Source organism: Paramisgurnus dabryanus, chromosome 2, assembly GCF_030506205.2.
Source record: "Paramisgurnus dabryanus chromosome 2, PD_genome_1.1, whole genome shotgun sequence".
NCBI classification, from domain to species: Eukaryota; Metazoa; Chordata; class Actinopteri; order Cypriniformes; family Cobitidae; genus Paramisgurnus; species Paramisgurnus dabryanus.
This window is the reverse complement of record NC_133338.1, coordinates 30551213-30572588: the sequence shown is the minus strand read 5'-3', so window position 1 is coordinate 30572588 and position 21376 is coordinate 30551213. Positions and strand designations below refer to the sequence as shown.

The 21376-nt window shown below is 36.1% G+C and overlaps 2 protein-coding genes across 5 annotated transcripts in view; one reads left to right on the top strand and one right to left on the bottom strand.

Moving 5' to 3' along the window:
- The first annotated feature begins 317 nt into the window (after positions 1–317).
- Positions 318–4684, top strand: anp32a (acidic (leucine-rich) nuclear phosphoprotein 32 family, member A). Its single transcript, XM_065267735.2, has 7 exons — positions 318–480; positions 2557–2706; positions 2838–2960; positions 3092–3290; positions 3376–3497; positions 3579–3630; positions 3787–4684. The coding sequence occupies exons 1-7, from the start codon at positions 427–429 to the stop codon at positions 3849–3851; spliced, it is 765 nt and encodes a 254-aa protein (XP_065123807.1). The 5' UTR covers positions 318–426; the 3' UTR covers positions 3852–4684.
- Positions 4685–5316: 632 nt separating this feature from the next.
- The window catches only part of coro2ba (coronin, actin binding protein, 2Ba), a 50342-nt gene continuing 34282 nt past the window's right edge, over positions 5317–21376 (bottom strand). For 3 of the 4 annotated variants that reach the window (XM_065267731.1, XM_065267733.2, XM_065267734.1), the window contains exons 3-12: positions 13649–13765; positions 11747–11896; positions 11445–11609; positions 11027–11146; positions 10518–10622; positions 10236–10332; positions 9955–10067; positions 8485–8575; positions 8259–8398; positions 5317–7909 (exon numbers count right to left, since the gene is read on the bottom strand). In XM_065267731.1, coding sequence (XP_065123803.1) covers positions 7748–7909; positions 8259–8398; positions 8485–8575; positions 9955–10067; positions 10236–10332; positions 10518–10622; positions 11027–11146; positions 11445–11609; positions 11747–11896; positions 13649–13765 — 1260 coding nt within the window. In that variant the 3' untranslated portion in view covers positions 5317–7747. The remainder of the gene's footprint in view (positions 7910–8258; positions 8399–8484; positions 8576–9954; positions 10068–10235; positions 10333–10517; positions 10623–11026; positions 11147–11444; positions 11610–11746; positions 11897–13648; positions 13766–21376) is intronic. The other variant, XM_065267732.2, reaches the window with a different exon arrangement.

The window sequence follows — 21376 nt, the reverse complement described above, 5'->3', positions numbered from 1 at the left end:
TTTGAAGAGACTTACATTTGTTTCCTTATAACTTGTTTAAGTGAAGATAAATCACCATTTCCTAAAGTAACTATCCTACTCTTGTTTAGTCTTTGGCGCTTTCGACAGTTCGCTTGGTTTTATCGCATAGATGTCACCCTAAAACAGATTCTCTGGATCAACCAAACAGTTCATGTAACCCCACCCAGTTTGTGATCGAGCTTTGATTGGTCGCCGCACTAGTTGTAGGTTTTTTCACAGTCCATTCACCATTCCTCATTGGTCGCCGGTGACGACAATCCCACACCCAACTCCCACCCACTGAGGCATCAAGTTTGTGAGACTCGCAACAGCTAGTTTGTTAAGAGGCTATAGCTGAATGTGCAGCAAAGACTTCAAGTCTAACTGCGCTCTTTGGTTTAAATCACTCGTTTAGAGTTTAATAAGATGGATATGAAAAAGAGAATTCACTTGGAGTTGCGGAACCGAACGCCATCAGACGTAAGCATCTTTATTTATTTCTAAGGGGTATAATTTCATTTAACTGTTGGTTGGAGTAGTTCTGCGTGGATGGACAACGCTAGATGTGCACGCGTCAAGTTGATGATGTCTTGAATGAAAAGTTTGCGGCGACTTTGTTACAAGCCTAGAACCCTACGTATTGTTATCTCGATATGGCCATATACGGGCCATAAGTTTAACAGTTTAATTGCTTTTTTACTTTCGACAAATCTTTTGATTGATGCTCGGCTCGGAAACTGAGAGCTCCATGCATTCAGGGTATAAACAAGGGAAGCGGCGTGAGAAGCCATATTTGTAACTTTGTAGCCCCTGAACGCGCCCTTTTCCTTTGCATCCTTAGTGCTGCAAAAGTAGCCTGCTGTCAGTTTCACGTATCTTACACTTTCGCACATCCATTTTCATTTCTACATTCATACATGTCGGTGAAAGTGGTCATTGGCCAGTTCGGTAACTTGTTGTGTGGGACATATTTTGTGAATTGCTGTAGATTTGACGGGTAGCTTTTGTGGTAACCAAATTTCGTGTTTTCTTTTCAGCAAGACGTATTTTATATATGGATTTAGTGTAAAACGAATATATAATATAAATGTTCATAATAAAGTTATATAAATGCCCAGGCGGGATCTTATGGTGGGGGTTTCTCACGTAACTAATGTTCACCTCTATGATTTGGAGAGGAAAATGTGCGGAACCACGCATTTGTTGTTACATCGTGTTGTAGAAAAGAATCGTGTCACAGCATATCTAGTTGCGTAAAGCTGCTCAAACCTATTGAAAACGGCATTATATGTCGACGACATTGATTGCCTAGATGCAAAGACCAAATTAGAGCGCACTTTCTCTTAAAAATAACCTCAGGGGTTTAATGTCAATGCTCCAATACGTGTAATTGCGTTCTCTGATGACTCCAGTGCAACATTATCAAGGTCCCTGTTATCGCCCCTTTACGCATACCTAAATACAGTATAATGTAAGTCGTAATTAAAATGTCATAACTGCGTCCTGATCGTCAATTATGTGCCCTCTGTTTGTATCCACCGGTGGTAGAAATAGATTTTCAGCCGTGTGGCTTTGGCTGTTATTGACACAGACTGGGCGCTTATGCGAGCTCTACGCAACTTGAAGCTGCGCTGATCTAGATCCAAGATCTAGGACAAGCCGCCATTTTAACCAGCAACAAAGACGCACGGTATTTAATGGAGCACAGATTCGTTTTCGGCGCCAGGACGCTTTGAAACGATCGGAAATGATGATTATTCAGAGTCAAGCGCGTAAAAACCCGAAAATTGGATTTTATTGCGCGGAAGTCGATACCTTTCGCTTAAAGACCGACTCGGTTGCATTATCATGCGCTTTTCTGCCCCTCCTACTCGTGAATTCTTGTGCCCGTCCTCGTGTCTTTGCTGTTCCGAGACAATGTAATGCATTTTTTGAAACGCCCAGTCTGTCTTTAACGCGTCTTTTCTTTGCTATTTGAAGATCCAAGCACTAGTAAACATACAATACCCTCTGTAATGTACGCCGCTTGTTGCGGAGTCAGCCATTTTGTTGTAAGGGGTAAATGGAGTGGGAGTCAAATGTGAGATGTTTGTCATTTACACGCGGCAAAGCCCTAAAACAACCCCCCCCCCTTTCTTACTGTAGGCAGCATTATTTAACTCTATTTTGTGTGGTATGTATATTTCCATCCATGTTTAATACTCCATTTATTCTTTTTTTTTAAATAATGAACACAAGTTTCTTTTTACAAATTTACAATTACCTAATTATTGATAGTTGTTAACAAACAGAAAGTAAACCATCAAGGTCTGTTACCAATAATAACCACACTATAAAGCAGTTCTGATGCATGAACATAATACAAACATAATTTTACAAGGTTCCTGGCACTCTCCCCAACTTATCAATATAGATGTGTGATAGACTTGCAGGCACATTAACCAGCCGGCCTACCTTAAGATCTTCCTGTTGGTTTTTAGTTGCTCAGCAGGGACTGTTACAGGTGTTGTATTGAGTAACAGTGTAATTTTGATGTGAATTTGCCCCTTTTGCTAGGTGAAAGAACTTGTGCTCGACAACTGTCGGTCAAATGAGGGCAAAATTGAGGGTCTGACTGATGAGTTTGTGGAACTGGAATTTCTAAGCACAATCAACGTAGGCTTAACATCAGTTGCCAATTTGCCGAAGCTAAACAAACTGAAAAAGGTAAATAACTAACATATTTATCCTGAATAGTTTTTTATTATTTTAATGGGTTACTTCAATAAAAAAACATACTTTGTTTAATATTTGGTCGACTTTTGAAAAGTATTTTTAATACGGTGTATTCTCTACAGCTCGAGCTTAGCGATAACAGAATCTCAGGGGGTCTTGAGGTACTGGCAGAGAAATGTGCAAACCTCACCCATCTCAACCTCAGTGGCAACAAAATTAAAGATCTCAGCACCATCGAACCCTTGGTAAGTCCCAGTCATTGGATATCATTGGAGTTCATTAGCTACTTGTATATTACTCGTTAAACACATTGTCTAACATTTTAGTTGACTTGCTTTTAATTTGCAGTAGTTAAAATTTTGTGTTTTGTCAACAGAAAAAATTGGAAAGCCTCAAAAGTTTAGACTTATTCAACTGCGAGGTGACAAACCTGAATGACTACAGGGAAAATGTTTTCAAGCTGCTCCCTCAGTTGACGTATCTCGATGGATATGACAAAGAAGATAAAGAGGCTCCAGACTCTGATACGGAAGCATACGTTGAAGGGCTAGATGATGACGACGATGATGATGAGGGTATGCTTTTAAAGAGTCTGATCTAGATTTCCCCCTTAATTGATGTCAGGCAAAACAATTTTCGTTGACATTATTTTGTCTACAGAGGGAGAAGAAGAGGACTATGATGAGGATGCAGCTCCAGGAGATGAAGATGAAGAGGAGGGAGAGGAAGAGGAGGATGATGAAGAGGGAGAAGAGGAGGAAGAAGAGGACATCAGTGGAGAGGTATATGCTTTGAAACGTTAATGTGCTTGATATAGAAACATACATTGTATCTCATCATACATTACCTTGTCTAAATTTTAGGAAGAGGAGGAAGAGGATTTGAATGATGGCGAGGTAGATGATGAAGAAGATGGTAAGTTACAGCATTTTTTTAACGGTTTTGCTAATTGTCAGAGTTACAATCCCTCATTTTAGCCTCAAGAGTTGAGCGGCTATGGTAACAGCTTTTCAGTGTTGTAAGCAAAAACAAACCTTTAAAAAATCTGGTCCTCCTGTGTTGTGTTTACAGAGGCAGAACGGGGTCAGAAGAGAAAAAGAGAGTTGGATGAGGAAGGGGAGGAAGATGATGACTGAACGTGCACTCCCCATTTGTGACCTGACCGTTTAACCCCTGTATATCTGTCCTGTTGTCACTCTGCGATGGTTTGGGGAGGTATTCAAATGGTAGGGGGTGGGCTTAGCATAAACGAGGACACAGTTTAAATATTTGTTTTTAGCCTCATTTTTTTGTTGTTGTTGCCGTTGTTGTTGTTTTTCTTTTGGTTTGGTTTGTACTTTCAGTTTGATTTCTTTCATTTTCTCCAAAAGCTCTTCATGGCTGACAACACAGTGTGGAAATTTATTATTGTTGGAAAGACCAGTATGCTCTTTGTAATTTTTCCCTCTCTTTACTGTTGATGCCTAAATGCTGGTGATGACTTATGTATTAAAAAAAACAAAAAAAAAACAACAACCAAAAACCTTTTAGAAGTGCATGGCTGACTCTATTTTAAAGTTGACTACTGGATTTCAAGGAAGAACATTTTTCTAACCCACTTTTTTATTGCATCTTTTATTTGTGTATTGCGTTTCTTTGGCGTTTTCATTATTATCATCATCACCACCACCACCATGTGACGTGCTGTTTAGGCATGAAGAATACATCATTATGTCTGCTTGGACATGCACAGTTCAACCTCTCAATGTGATTATTATTATTTTTTTTTTAATGTTCAGAGCCGAATGTCTGCCCTTGTCAAATGAGTCCCAAACCCTTTCTCCCTTTTTGTGTGGATAGTTCAGAGGTTTTGTGTTCTTTGTAAATAATGACCAAATATATTTTTTTCTGATTCCCTTTGATAATGGCAGACATTTTCACAAATAATCTCAGTTGTAACCATTAACTGTAATAAAATGAATGAAAACAAGCAGCTGTATGGTAATTTGAAATGTCTGTTCTGACAGCTTACTTTTTGGCCACAGAAAATCCACATATTGTAATAAGAATGTAATTGGACATGATTGCACAATTGATCAATAGGTTGTGTATTTCAAATCTTGTTTTTAAAGTGGCACGTGTCAGATTGCCACTGCTATATTGGGCAAATTATAAATGTGAAGCTCAGGGAAAATAGCTTGTATATTGTTTTGATTATACTTAACGGATATTATGTAAATATTCAGAAGTGACTTACCGATGGTTTAAAATGAAAGTATACATAATATTAACTGAGCTGTATCCGGTTGTCGCATCATTCTGGTTGCAATTTTTATTAAAAAGAAGACTTCAGATTTCACATTAACAGAAGTCAGCATTTTTGTTCAAATGAGTATGTACTTTAAAAGCATGTGCCTTTAATAACTTACAAGCATTGCAGACAGATGTCAACCCATATAAGAAGACTTGTCATAATGGACAATTAATGTAATTCAACGTCATTTAGTTCTAGAGACACAACGCAGGGGTAGTGGTCTTGCTTAAGTAGTGCTTTCTATTTTGCCCACAGTTACCTTCTTGTGTGACATGCAGTAGTCAGAGTGTAAATCACTAAAAAGCATACAGAATAAAGAATACCCTTTAATATATGTAATTTTATTCAAAGGCAAAGGTTAGCCAAATGCCTTGCCTCATAATTCTTTAGAACGAAATTATTCCCAGCATGAAATATTTCAGCATTAATTGTGCTTGTGTAGACAGTGAGTGTCTTGCTAAAATATGGAGCCTGAACATTGGGTAGATACTCAGGCAATTCACACGTGCGAACATCCAAAATAATAACCCTCATACATCTGCACCCAAAATTATAAACTTTGAATTATAAGACACGAGAGTATTTGTGCATATCAGTGTTGCCTGAAAAAATCTGATTTGGCCCCTTCAGGTAATGTTTGTCCTCAACACACTAACCTCACATAGGCTACGAAAGACAGATCCTCACTACGCCACTGTTGTAATGTCTGTAATCCCTAATAATGTTTAGCTGAACGCCAATGTGTGGGCCTATGCAGTGACTGTGCAAAACTGTGGTATTGCTGCCCCCTACTGTTTGAAATGGTGAAATGCACTTTCTTATATTGTTTTGTAAGGCAAATATGTACAAAGCTTGAGGCTCCTAATTTTCATTAAATGTGACCCTGTCTGTGAAATCCAGATTAAAGTCTTATAATGTAATTATGAAATGAGAAACATCAGACACTTTCATTTCAATAATGTTTACCGTGGTTTTAGTCAGTATTTAAGAAGGTTATATTTTCACAGACAGTTCTTTGCATATGCAGGACGATTTTATGTCTCACAAAAATACTTAAGCTGGGTTTCCACAGGCAGGGTCACATTTGGTAAAAGCAAAATATTACTATATGTATCGCTAAATGTTCAGTACAGCAGCGTGTTATGCATGCTGGACTGGTTGACAGGTCTGAGGCCTTATTTATCCTCAATAGATCATTTTTAAATTAAGCAATCATTATATTTTAGGAAAGATTAGGTATAATTAAAAAATGTATACTTGAAAACCTATTGTTCACAGCTGATCCATGTGTTAACTTGATTTGATTTCAACTTGATTTGATCTTGTAAGGGCAAAGTATATGTATAGAGTTTAGAAAAGAGGTGACTGCATTTGTAACATAAATTTCCCAATGAGGCGTTTGTCCTTAACCATCAAACATTTTAAAGCTGAATACAATGTACAATAATCGAATATTAGAAGCTATCTGTGTAATAGTCCAGCCATTTGGTAAAGATAATGAATGGTTATAAGCCAAGATCACAATGACCTCAGTAGATCGACAGGAAAAAGACTATAAGATGGCTAAAAGAGGTACTTAACAATTTTAAAAATTGAATAAATAAATAAATGTGATTTAAATGAAATGTTATGTCATTATGGTTTATAAATCAATCAGTCAGTCATTCAAACACAAATGTATTCATCTTACAGCTGAACTCACTATTGAATTAAAACGACCCCCTCTCATTGTTTTACATGTACGATATCTGCGGGGTACAGAGACTGAGACCTTTGTAAAACTTATTTAGACATTGCTTATTCATCCTCAAGTTTATCACTTAGTTCACCTAATTGTAGACCCTTAATAAACCCTCTATTGACTGCTCAGCATCCTTAACTGTGTATTGCATGTAAAGAGGACATACAAGCACATTACACAGAGCAACTCAAGAGTCTCCAGCTCACGTTAGTAAAAGGTTAATTTTTAAAGTATGTCACTATCACCTATTGTGTATTATTACCGCTCTGTGAGTTTTGAGCATTCTACATTGAATGATCGCTGTGGGTACGAGCTTAACAAACCTAATCAATAGTTTTACTGTTAACACCTGGACTAAAGCTTGTATGACATTACTTTTCATGACATGATGGCTATAAACTGAGTTTATAAAGCTATAATAATGGCTAATTAAAAATAATTAAATAAATAATTCTACAGCTTCTAAAAAGTCTACAGTTATGAGATGATAATGCAAATAAAAGCTTGTACCAAGTTATTTTACAACCAATCCCATGCAAGACTATAACTCTTGCGGTAAACATTCAAATGTGTGAAAAGATGGAAAGAGAAAGGTTAAAAAAATATAAAAAACAAATAAGCCCTTTCTGTTCATAACCCTCTGCACTACCTTTTTAACCACATCTCCCTTGTACATCCGTGAAAGTTTTGTGTCTTCACTTCAAACTCTTCACTTTAATATATGAAGAATCAGTCCACCGCAGGTACATCGGCAGCGTGAATGAAGGTCATCTGATGGGAGAGTTTTCACATCGCGCCTTTAAAATCCATTTAGCACACTAGCTGTGAGGTGAACACTGAGGGTTAGATCGAAACACTGCTAAACAAAGTGCTCGGTCTTCTGAGATCTGGAAGGTGGGATATTGTGGGTAAAGGAGGCACACATGGGGTTTCAGCAGTGCTGGGGACCTGCAGTTACTGTAGGAGAGGAGATCAACAGTAACAGTAGAGATCCCATGTCAAATGCTGCTACCATTGCTGTCATTATTGTTGTTGATGTTTGGGCTGTTTCTTATGTTATTGAGCTCCAGCTCAAGCTGTCGGATCTTAACGTCTTTCTGAGTGAGCTCGTCCTTTAGTCGCCGTAACTCTTCCTGTTGCCTGAAGAACATTCGCAGGAGCTGTGGAGCACAATGCAATGGGTTTAGTACACACGCGCATGCATTTCAATGTTCTACAATCATACATACTGTATACCTTACACATGTAATACAAGACTTTAACAGCTTTTATTTCTTGTCACTTTTAGCTTGCTCTTTGAGTGTTTACAAACAAGGCACTTATTATTCATAATAATATTATTTCCATTATAACAAACCTTTAAGCTTTAAATATAACTGATCAATGAGGACTTGTGGATCTTAAGACACTTTACTAAAATGTTAATGTTAATAGGGAAAAAATGTATGCCTTTTCAATACTTCAACAACAACAAAAAAATTCATCGTATCTTAGTAATAAAATAGTCACATCATTTTCGGTACGAGGAGGCACGTTTTCCAGCAGGTCTATTCCATTGACCACCATCGCCTTTTTCTCCTTCACTGGGGCCTTGAACACCAGCTTGTTGGGTCGGCTGTACCCCTCTTTCAAGGACATTAGCACAGGACCTAGATGTGCGGACACAGTCACAGTTCCACTATAAGCTTTTCGTTTCAGTTTGTTTCAAAATTAGAAAATTGTAAAAAACCTTCACCTCGGTTGACTCCACTGAGCCACTCATCAGCCGAGAGAGCAGGTTCTGTCCCAGCGGTCATGGGGTATATGTCTTCCTGATATGTCTCTGACTGCAAAGAAAGGAGGTTTTCTTAAATGTTTTAACTCTGTTTGTAGAATTAAGGTCTTATCCGGTTTATCATCCCAGGAGAAGCAATTCTCTTATATTATTAGAGTCTTACAGTTTGTATATTTTATTTATTGTATATGTAGCCCTGACAGTTCTCTTTACGATGATGATGATGATGATTATTATCTACTTATCGTTTTACTGCTGACTCTAAGAGCTTTGCTTAAGAAGTCATATGCACTTATATTGTCTGTGCATGTACAAATTGCAGATTAAACTTCAAATTGAAATGCTTCATGTAGAGTTTATTTAGGAATATACAGTGTTGTGCAAAAGTCTTAGGCCACCACCACCAGACTCGTTGTTTTAGAAGTTTTAATGTCCAACCATATTTATTTTTCAATATTCTTTTTTATTAAGATACGAACTACAGAAAAAATACAGGAAATATGTAAAATAAAAAAATAAAAATTCAGGACTAAATGTCTGCTTTAGGCATTGTCTGTGTTTTCCTCTGACCTCTTGGCAATAAACACATCTGGAGCGTTTTTTAGGATTTAATTTGATTTAGATTTAAGAGATCCTGCAGTTTCCTGCTATTGCTCAAGTGGAAGGGGAGTTTACCCTAAAAACGTGACACATCAGTTTACAATTTTATACAGTTTTTAATCATATATACAGTACACATTTCCTGTATTTTCTGGTTGTATTCTATTAAAGAGACTGAGAAACAATTATATGACCATTATAACATTGCAAAAACAACAAATCTAAATCTGGCATGGTGGCCTAAGACTTTTGCACAGTACTGTATATCAGACAAAAATAACATCCACCTGTGTAGTTTAAGATTGATTTCAGGTTATGGTAACATTTAATTTAATCTTTTATCATTATTAATGATAGCTGTGGGTTGGTAGCTAGAGATCATGGCAGGTTGCATTGAAATTGTGGGGTAGAGAAGATGCATTCACTCTCTCTGCTTTTAAAGCCTGTAGATAATGGGCCAGACTCCTTCTACAGGGGACTATTACATGGTTAACTACTACTCTTATTTTAATGGGTTGACACCAGCAATTCAGAGATGATGGATTACTTCATCAAGCTTAAAACATTAAGATGTTATGCAGGATATTCAACTATAGACCAGAATCCCACAAAGACGTCAGATGAATCCAGATGATGCCGGCTCATGCACGGACCTCAGACGACAAATAATTTTGGATTTTTGAACCTCACACAACGAATGTCTTGCACAAACTTGTTTCACCTTACAGTGTGAGTTCTTAATTATTCATTGAATAAAACTGCAAGTCAAGATGCAATACATGTAAATAAGTTATTAGGGGACATGGTGAAGTAACAGGCTGTTATGCTTACCCTTCTGGGCACGATCATCGAGATTGGCTCAACGAGGCCCTTCAGAGTCACCAACTTATAAAATCGGAAGACTTCACACGCTCCTACATCCAGCCCATGTTTTGGCATCACTCCTATCAGAGCACACATATGACAGGACAACAGATGAGAACTTCCTGTAACTTAAGTAGTAGTACCTATTTTTGGGAAAATTCTGTTTCATATATAATCTGAATGCAAAGTAAGTTTCTTTGGAAAAAAGTGTAAATGTAAATGTAGTGTAATCATGAATTCAGGCTTACCAAGCCCTTTCTGAGGTGCAGGGGACCGAAACTCCATCAGATACTGCAGGTAGGGTTTCTCCTGGGTGATCTCATAATATCGGATGTTTCCATCACCCTACAATACACAATTGAATCAGTTCAAAGTAAATCATTTTCATTATCAAGTCATCATCTGTACATTTTTAAATACACCACAAGTACTCAAATAAATTTTGAAGCTACGTATTTTTTATTCAACATTATATGTATGAATAACGTTTGTGCAGGCACTTTTGGGAATCAGTATGGGGTAATGTGTACCTTGCCTGCTAAGTAGAGCATATGTGTGTCTGCATCATAGAAGGGGAAAAGCAGTCCTGAAAGTCCATCAATCTCCTCCTCAATAATCGGCATGGACAGATCCTCCTGTCATTGAGAAGTAGACATGAATACACGTTAAAGAGCAGTACATCATCATGCACCATAAACCTAGATTTGTGAAGTGCAATTTTTACCCATTGAACAAAAAAGCTTTCGAGATACAAGATAATTTCAAAACCCCAGCAATGACCTGTTGGTTAGGACAAAGTGACTATATTCTTTACGAATAATCTTTCCCACTGCAATTGGGTGTAGCCGTTTCACTGAAACAATGAATGTGATTATCAGACACTAATTATAGGGGAGAAGAGGAGAAGGAACCATAATGACTTTCAGAGGGGGGTAATATCTTTAGGGCAATGCAGACAGCAGGGACAGTGTGTATTTCGAGTGGAGTTTTGGGAATTAATCACATGGAAAACATACAGACACACACAGGTTGTTCTCACCTGATCCCAGAGAGCAATCTGGCGTGTGTTCCAGCGAGACACACCTGTCGTTAGGAGTCGCTTCATGTTGCCTAGGAACACAACACGGTTCACTTTGTGATTCTTAAAATTCGCCTCCTGCTTGACAACAGAAAGTGAAAAGATTTTAGTTGTGCAATGTTCTCTTAATGTTTTCTCACAGTTGTAAAGGGTTTGTGACAAACTTTAGTTATGTTATTTACAAATGAATGGATATAAAATATATTTTCTCTCTTAATTATTAAAAAAATGCAAGTTTGTAATTCCTTGTTATTTTTTTTAAAAAAAGACACTCAATTTAATTCTCTAAAAAGCTTAACACAACTCTGAATGTGACTGCCAGAGTGTTTCTGTTTATTTTGCACCCATGAACAAATATTTTACTGTGACTAATCCACACCTGCAGTACTTTGCCAGAGCGAGGTTCAATGACACGTAGTTTCTTGTCCTTGCAGCTGGTGGCCAGCAAGCTGCCATCAGTGTTAAATGTCATGCAGAGGATCACGTCTGTGTGGCAGTCAATCATTTTCACCGGTTCCCCGATCTCAAGATTCCAGATCAGGATCTGCAAAGAGAGAGCAAAGGTATTAGCATCCTTTATCATCCAGGATTACTGTCCATATTGTTATGTGCAAGTGATTAAGATCTGTGTCTTATATTATTATATGAGAATGCCAAACATGTTGCAGAAGATTTCATTACCTTATAGTCATAGCCAGCACTGAAGAGAATCCCACTGGTGGTTGGGTGCCACTCTATGAGGCCCACACGCCTGCTGTGGCCATACAGTTCTAATACAGACTCTGTCAAATTCCTTCTCAGTCCGCCATCAGGAATCTCCCATATTCTCACCTGAGACAGTGTAATAGTGAAGAACTTACAAAAAATGTATAAAAGTGTGTAATGTTATATACAATCGCAAAATTACCAGACAGGGAGATTTCATTAAACAAATTCAAATTGAATGTAATCTAGAATGCTACAATTTCAAGATATACCAGAGAACCATGCAGTACACTGCAAAAATGACTTTCTGACTTAGTATTTTTGTCTTGTTTTCAGTAGAAATATCTAAAAATTCTTAAATTAAGATGCTTTTTCTTGATGAGCAAAACGACCTAAGAAAATAAGTCTAGTTTATAGACAAAAAATATACAATTTAAGTGAATTTGTGCTTAAAACAATAAAAATTATCTGCCAATGGGGTGAGAAAAAAAATCTAAAAATAAGTTTTATGTTTTCTTAAACACTTAATTTAAAGGATAAGTCAATTTTCTTAAAAAAAATCCAAATAATTTACTCATTATGCAATTATGTGAGGTCGCGCTGGTTTGTCACACAGCCGGAGGAGAGAAGTTGTGGTTTAAAAGTGTATATTTTTTATTTTTCTTGCCAAAAATTACAATCGTTTTGCTAGATAAGACCCTTATGCCTCATTTGGGATCGTTTAGAGTCCTTTGAAACTACAATTTTAAACTGAATTTAAAATTGTTAAGTGTTGGGGTCCATTAAAATGAGAAAAATCCTAATGTTTTCCTCAAAAAGATTTCTTCTCGACTGAACAAAAAAACAACAACATTTTGGTTCACATGGTGGTGAGTAAATTATCTGGTTTTTTTTAAGAAATGGAATAATCCTTTAAGCAACATTTTCTCACCCCATTGGCAGATAATTTTGATAGTTTTAAGCACTTAAATGTATAATTTTTGTCTAAAACTAGACTTATTTTCTTAGGTCATTTTGCTCATCAAGAAAATACATCTTGATTTAAGAATTTTTTAATATTTCTACTGAAGACAAGCCAAAAATACTAAGTAACAAAGTAATTTTTTGCAGTGCCATATTGTTTGTATAATGCAGTAATGTTGTTAACCATTGCACATTTTAGAAAAGCTACCTTTGTCTTTGATATTTTAAATAGCACTTCAATTACTTCTTCCTTAATAATTTTGCAAGGTTACTTGAAATGGGACACCCGCAAACTTTAAGACGAAATGTGATGTTTATTTATCCCTGTCATTTCTTAACCCCGTCTTTGGTGTAAACCATTATTTTTGTGCTCTTGTGCTCTTATTTTTTGACACTCAAAAGGATAGTTCACCCAAAAAGGAAAATTCTGTCATCATTTACTCGTTCTCATGATGTTACAAACCTGTATAAATGTATTAATTCCTATGAACCTAAAGGAAGACATTTTGGGGAATGTTTGTAACCAAACCAATCAAAGGCCCCATTGACTTGGCCCCATATTCATTATTCCTACATTGGTTACAAACATTCCTCAAAATATCTTTATGTTCATTTATGGTAAACAAAGACATTTATACAGGTTTGTTACCAAATAAGTAACCAGTAAATATTGACAGAATATTCATTTTTGTGTGAACTATTCCTTTAACTCCACGTTGCTCCATGAGGATTCTCCCTGGAACAGGTTATTGGTGCCATTTTGTGTACTCACAAGGAAGTCATGGACAATTTCATATTGCATTGTCTCTGAAAAATGTGTTTACATGGATTATTTAACCCTGACATAATAAAAACATGCAGGGTTATTTGCATTGATGAAAACATAATGCTCTGTTACACTTTAAGCTTACTCACAGAGGAGTCTTCTGAACAAGATGCGATTATGTTGTCATGGAAAGGATTCCATTTGATGTCCAGCACGTTTCCTTGGTGACCGCAGACCTTTGGATAGTGAGCATCCACACGGCCAAACTGTGGGAGAGAGTGACAGGTTACTAATGAACTTTACAATGTAATTAGGATTACATAGGAGTGCTTAGACATTGTAATACACACAAATGGCCACTGTGTGGCGCTATGACACCACAGTCTATGTTTTAGGATCCAGTCATGATGTCATGAATGTTTCATGTCACTCTAGTCAATTGACCTCCTTCTGAAGTCCCTTGGGATTTGTAGTTTAGGTCATGCATGGTTAAAGCCTGAAGCCTGGGCTGGTTAAGACAGAGTCTTCTATATCTACAGTACTGTGCAAAAGTCTTAGGCCACCATGCTACCATTAGATTTGTGGTATTTGCAATTGTATAGTGATCATATATAATTATATCTCAGTCTCTTTATTAGATTCTAACCAAATACAGGAAATGTGTATGTAGTATTAAAAACTGTATAAGCTGAAGTGTCAAGTATTTTGGGTAAACTCCCCTTCCACTTGAGCAATAGCAGGAAACTGCAGGATCTCTTAAATCTTAATAAAATTAAATCCTAATTTCTACTTCTAATCAAGTGACTTCAGTCTCCTCAAAAAAGCTCGCCTGAAGAAGACATTTAGTTCTGATAATTGTTTTGTTTTAAATTTGTGTATACATATTTCCTGTATTTTCTGTTTGTATCTTAATAAAAAGAGTGGAAAATAAATATGGATGGACAATAAATCTTTGCTAAAACAACAAAATTGGTGGTGTTGTCCTAAGACTTTTGCACAATACTGTATAAATCACGATTTTTAAGCAGTGCATTGGGACAACATGACTTTTTGGCCAGGAGAGATGGAGTGCAAACCAAAAGTACTTCCATCCGGAGCAGCATGTGTTTTCATTGTTGCATTAACAATAAACTCAACTTATGACACACTGATGTCACACACTCCCTGTTTTCGTATCTGAGATCTCTGTGGTATTCTTCTAGATTTGCATGATGAAAATCATGTCTTTTATATATTCTGGGGTAATTTAATACAATTTGAGTGAGAACGTTAAAACATCTTTTTAATTTCCCATAGGAGGTCAAAACTCAGAACACATTACACATGAATGGCTGTGGCTAGGATACACATTCACCTTATACAGTACCTGAGGATTTCTGATTTGTCAATGTTAGATAAGTTATTTCCTAGACTATACATTCTCACAATGATCCTGTGTTTATTCATAAGAAACAGATCACCATTGCCTGTTAAAGGGACTGGATCATAAGAAATAAAAACTAAATGAAGTTTGGGGGGTTGGAAATGGCCCACTCAGTCAAGTGAGGTTATAAGGAGAAAGGAGAATAGATTATTAATCATAGAAAAGAGAAGAAGGAGTCTTTTTAGCAGCAAAAAAAAACTATTTGACTTTAAATTATGCTAATTTGACTATATATTATATTAACGATTGTTCTTGTTATTGTTTATATCAATACTGTATTCAAATATTATGACAATACCTAACACATAAAATTATTCTACACTCTAAAAAAACAAACGGTGCTATATAGCACCAAAACAATTGCTTTGGATCGTAACGATAGAAGAACCATTTTAGTGCCATATAGCACCGGTGAAGAACCAGTGAAGCACCAGTGAAGCACCAGTGTAGAACCATATAGGGGCCATATAGCACCACATATGGTTCTACATAGCACTATATGGTTCTACACAGGTGCTTCACTGGTGCTTCACTGGTTCTTCACCGGTGCTATATGGCACTAAAAATGGTTCTTCTATCGTTACGATCCAAAGCAACTGTTTTGGTGCTATATAGCACCGTTTGTTTTTTAGAGTGTAGAAGTGGACTGAGCATATTGCAAAGGGAGGTTTGAAATAGGCTTTAGATGAAGCTTTGTAGTTACTGTCTGACATCTTACAGTCTGAAACAAAAGGAAAGAAGGGTGATAATATATGTAGTAACACCCTCAATTCTGAGCTGTACAATGATGTGTGTGGAAAAGCAATGTGATTACAATAATTATAATGTCAGTAGTCTAGACTTGCAATAACATGATTTAGGAACAAATTTAAGATCTTTAAAGGGACACTCCATTTTGGAATCCATTTATCTGGTCTCCATGTCTAGCAGGAACACTTTTAGCATAGCTTAGCAGAATCCATTGAATCTGATTAGTATCCATTAGCATCGCGCCAAAAAATATTAAGATATAAATTTAAAACTCTTCTGTAGTTACATCGTGTACTAAGACTGATGGAAAAGTTGTGATTTTTTAGGCAGAGATGGCTAGGAACTATACTCTCATCCTGGCGTAATAATCAAGGACTTTGCTGCCGTAACATGGCTGCAAGAGGCGCAATGATATTATGCAGTGCCTGAAAATAGTCCCCTGCTATTGAAAGATACTAAGGGGACTATTTTCGGGCACTGCATAATATCATTGCTCCTCCTTCTTTAAGTTTACAATAGGAAAAAATATCTAAACTATTTGGTTATTTTTGAGCGCGATGCTAATTGTCTAATCCGATTTAATGGATTATGCTAAGCTATGCTAAAAATGGTCCCGCCAGACCCAGAGATCGGCTGAAAAAATCAAATGTTTTTTTTAATTCTAGGGGAGCTGGAAAATGAGCACATTTTCAAAAAAAGTGGAGTGTCCCTTTAACAATATTAAGAAAATATTTCTCTCTCTTAAAAGCGTATTTTAGAATACAATACACTATAATGTAGAAATAAATATTTTTATAAATAATATTTTTTTCTATATATAAAGTACACCGAATAGTAAGACTGCATGTATGGGCATTTTGCTCGAAGAGTAGCACCAAAAAAGTGGCATTGGCCAATCATGCACTTGCATTATCTTTATTGAAACGTTTGTTTGAGCCATGACTGCTGAGCTCTTTTTTCAGTCTGGATCTTGGCTCTTCAATATTTTTCAGCATTACACTTTTCCACATAAGCAAAGGGTATTTCAGTTCTCTGAGCTTACTGTATGCTAACCGAGGCATTGTAAAACTGGGTGTAGGTCTATTTTTCGGGCACGTTAAGGTAGTCCGAACTGGTTGGCAGTTTCCTATCAGTGTTGCCAGATGGCCCAGACTGCCTCTTATGTGTTTATACATGTGTTTGTGTGAGCTATGTGTCTATAGCTCTTTGTTTGCATGCTTGTGTCTTTCAAGTAAAGTTCTTTATTTTTATGCATTTTGATTTCATCCCAAAATGTTAGCACTACACCTCATGCATTGCAATTGAAAGACAATTCTGTCGACAGCTTCCTGGCAGGTCAAGGGACCTAACTGTATTTCCAAATGGTTAAACAGTTAATGATGACATCATTGCAAATACCACAGTCTTCTATTCATGCTCTTTTTTCTACTTCCATCGTGGTTTCTGTATGCTGTTTCCATTCCACAACTGAAGCTCTATTGTCATATGAGGAATTTGGTTTGAAATGCCAACGTTTTGTCACTATATTGCTTTCTGGAAAAATTTTGATCCCTAATCAGACAGTAATTCCTGTAATAAAAGTTTAGGAAGTTATTTGATCATTTAGGCAAACTTACTGCGTTTGAACAAAGAAATAAATATTCCAATCTAAAATCTATAATATCCATGACGTATGCAAACATATGTAAAATATCACTGAATTTGCTAAATGTCATTGAATTGACAAACTAAGCACAAGATGTTAACAAACACTAATTTTACTATACCAGAACTGGTAAAACATGGGTGTAGCAATACTGAGGTTATGGGTTTGATGCACATAATGATAAAAACTCATATCAGTTGTTAAATAGCTTAAAACTAAAATATTTCATGTGACAAATCCATGAAAGGTCACAGAGAGAAAAAGCCAGTATTTATTGCTGTCAATGTGAGATGGTGTATGAAGAATGTGGGAAAAACGGATCCCCACGTGGTATCTAGACAAACACAAATGTGTAAGTCAGAAGAAATAGCCTAAAACCTATCAACTGCTCTTTTAAGGCCTGGGAGCCTAGCTGGAGTCACACACTCTACAGAATGAGCATATTTAGGGCACAATGCTGGCCTTCTACATCACACATTAACTGGATGACTTCAAATGTTCATCACAAAAGTGCTATTGATAGTTTCTCCAATTTGGCTGAGACCGTGACCAAGGGTCTGTAGCACACTAGACAGTGTACACTGTAAAAAGTCATTCTGCAGGCTTGTAGATTTTATTAAATTGAATATGTAAACTTTATTTAATAAAATTAATTTCATGTAGTTTGTTATTTTTTTTGTGTTAAAATTCTTTAAAAATGACTGGAATAAAAACAACTTATTGTTTTTGTGAAGGATTTAGCTATTCTTATTGTGTATCTGCGCATGTAGCGAATACTGAATAAATCCAACGTAATATTAATCAGCTGTTTTAAATCAAAAACCATTCCGGGTTGTATTGCAGGTCGTGAGCGCTGAGCAGACGGATTTAGGAAATATTTCTGTTATTGTGCCAAAATTCTAAGTTTTGAAAGCATTTCAGTCGAGAATGTATGTTTTTTAAACAAGAATCTGCAGTAGGTTCATAAAGATATCGCCTATTTAAACATTTCCTTCGAGTTTTGTGGCGATGGGACCTCCAGATAATCAGCGGGCGCTCCGCGCGTAAATATACCGGACAACGTCGCCTCACCTCGGCCAGTGTTGCTGAATATCTCCACTGGCTGTGACGTCAATGTAGTGTTTAAACTGTGGATAAAATTCATTTCGGGTAAATTTAACGGGCAATCTTTAGTCTTATAAGTCTATAAGCAGGGTTTCTTTGTATAATTTGTTTGTAATTTGTAAATATTAATTACAGTAAGGATTAATATGAACTGGGTTTGGACGTAACTTCAGCTTTAGGACCCAGGAGGTCGCATATCTAGGATGCATTCGTCGATTCGCATGCTGCGATTGGTGGTCCAGATGCAACTCATTTTGAGTGACAGAAAAACTGACCAATCATACTGTTCCTCTGAATGGGTGGGTTCTCTTATCACTAACTCTCATAGATATGTATCATGTATGTATCTATTATGACAAATTCTGCTCGCTCTCTCGCTTGGTTCGTGTTATAAAAATAAATGTGACTTTACTGCGGTCTTTTTCGGTTTATTTAGTTTTGTGTTAACTATATCCACAAAGTATTCGAATAAATTGGTAATGTAAAACTATTCTTCGCTGTAAATTAATTGTGTGCTCAATTGCGACGCCCTGTGTTGAATTTTCCCGCGAGTACAGTATCATCACTGAGGGGAAATATAACATTATTCATTTAATTCCACAGGTGAGTAAGATATTAAATGTATAAGTTGTCTTTTTAAAATGTTTAAGCTTTCTACATAATGTAAATTGAACATTCACTATTAATTTCGCGACCTATTATCTAAATTGTGTGTTCATGAAGGCCTGTAACGTACTGCAGCTTCCTGCAGGCAACGTGAAACATTGCTGAGGGAGAACTTTATTCACAACAAAAGGTGAGGAATATTATTAAATAAATATATTGTACATATTATATTGTGTATATAGTGTATTTGTGTGTATATACACATGTGAGTAACTTGGTTAACAAATAAATATGTGACTGTCGTGTGACAGAAAAAAATGTAGGGAAAAGATTTGCCCTAATTATAAATATAGATTATATATCTTTTCAAACATTTTTTGATATTATTGTGATTCCAATGAGAATTTTTTTATCAGTTTTCAATATTATTGCACATTTCAAACATACCTAATAAGCCACAAACTCAGATGATCTCCATTGCACATATCTTCCAGTTTTCTTTAAAACATTTTAATATACAAGTTTAATGTGTGGATTATTTCAATATTCAAGCTGTATACATTTATAAAGGTTTTAAGACATATTTGCTGTTTAATGTTGCAGGATAAAGATGAAGAGGCGGGCCTTGAGCAGCTTGTGATGGCTATAATTGTAAAGAATGGATCTTCTAGGAGTGGAAGCCCAAAGGATGCTGGTATTGTTATTAAGGCCTTAAAGGTGTTCACAGGGCATGCTTTATCCTTGGATCTATGCATTGAATCTCCAGTATCCCAGGCATCTTTTCAGGTGTTTCAGAAACTTTTCTTGGAGCTGGATTCTTCAAAGTTTATGAACTGATTACAGTACAGTGAGTCTAAACTGCTGTCTGATTTTCTGGGTGTGAATCAATGTAACAGAACACAAACATGGAACCTTTCGTCGGGAAATGTGGACGGTTTTCTTTAAAGACTGTAAAATACTTTTTGAAGTTTACACTTACAAATACATCATTAAAATGAGATGCTTTCCTGTTCTTTTGACTGCAATAAAATAAGAATTGATTCATCTTTGTCTGTCATTCTGAAATCAGGTATAATACTCATTACTAATAAAAATATTAATGGATAATGTTAAATTAAAATAGTATAATTGAATAGAATTTATTGTATAGTGCTAGGTCTTTGTCCTGTATACCCAATATTTTGTTTAAATTTAAATTAATTTCTAATTGCAAATTGCAGATTACCTTTTTGAATGGGTTACTATTAAAGAGTTTATGGAGTGATTCTAACACAATTTTTATTTGTTGAATTTAATTAATGATATTGCTTGTAATCTGTTGCCACACTTTTATTGAGTAGATATCACATAATTTTTTTATTGTATAGTGCTAGATCTTTGTCTAGTATACCCAATATTTTTGTTTAAATTTTAATAAAAATTTTAATTGCAAATTGCAGTTTGGCTTTTTGAATATGTAAATATTAAGGAGTTTATAGAGTAAATCTAAATCAATTTTGATTTGTTTAATGTAATTAATGATATTGCTTGTAATCTGTTGCCACAATTTTATTGAGTAGATGGGGCATATTATTTTTTACAGTGTAGCATGACCGGATGCACCCAAGAAGATGGACAGAAGAATAGCCAGAAAAAAGAGAGAATATGACTGGAGGGGAATAACTGGACATCAGAGGCTGCGTGCTACAATTTGTCTGGTCATATAAATGATAAATGGCTTTGTTTGCGTGTCTTTCTGTCTGTCTGTGCTCCTCATGCAGAACAGTCACTTGCTGGTGGAATATAGAATGAGGGAGGAAATTCTCTAACACGGCATTGATTTTTTTTTAAAAGACAAAAAAACTTAATCTTGAGAAAATTATGCCCTTGCATGCAATCAGTGCTACCCTGTAGCAAAGCACATGGTGATCTTTTGTAGCAAATCATAATGGCTGAATACATGATTCCTGGAAGAAAGTCTGGTTTGAAAGAATTACCTGTAGCTTCGCATTATAATACGGCACTAATGGGCTTGAGCCATTGATGTCATTTATGAGTAATAAGGCCCATGCGAAATGGTAATATTAATGTCAGGACATTACAGCATCCAGTGCATGTCCAATTTATGTCATTAAAGCCAGAGATCAAAGTTAAAACATCTGCTTTCTGTCCATTAAGACTCTTATTCTGCCTGTTAAAATGGTGAAGGAAAATTTTAAATCTAAAGCTGGAATACCACTAGATTTTTAGAGATAAAGTTTTGTTCTTAAAATTAACAAAAGATGCATGAATAAACAGGTCTCGTCTTCCAAAGGTTTACACTACACGCTACCATTATTATTAATAGAGTAATGGCAGAACAAAAAGTTA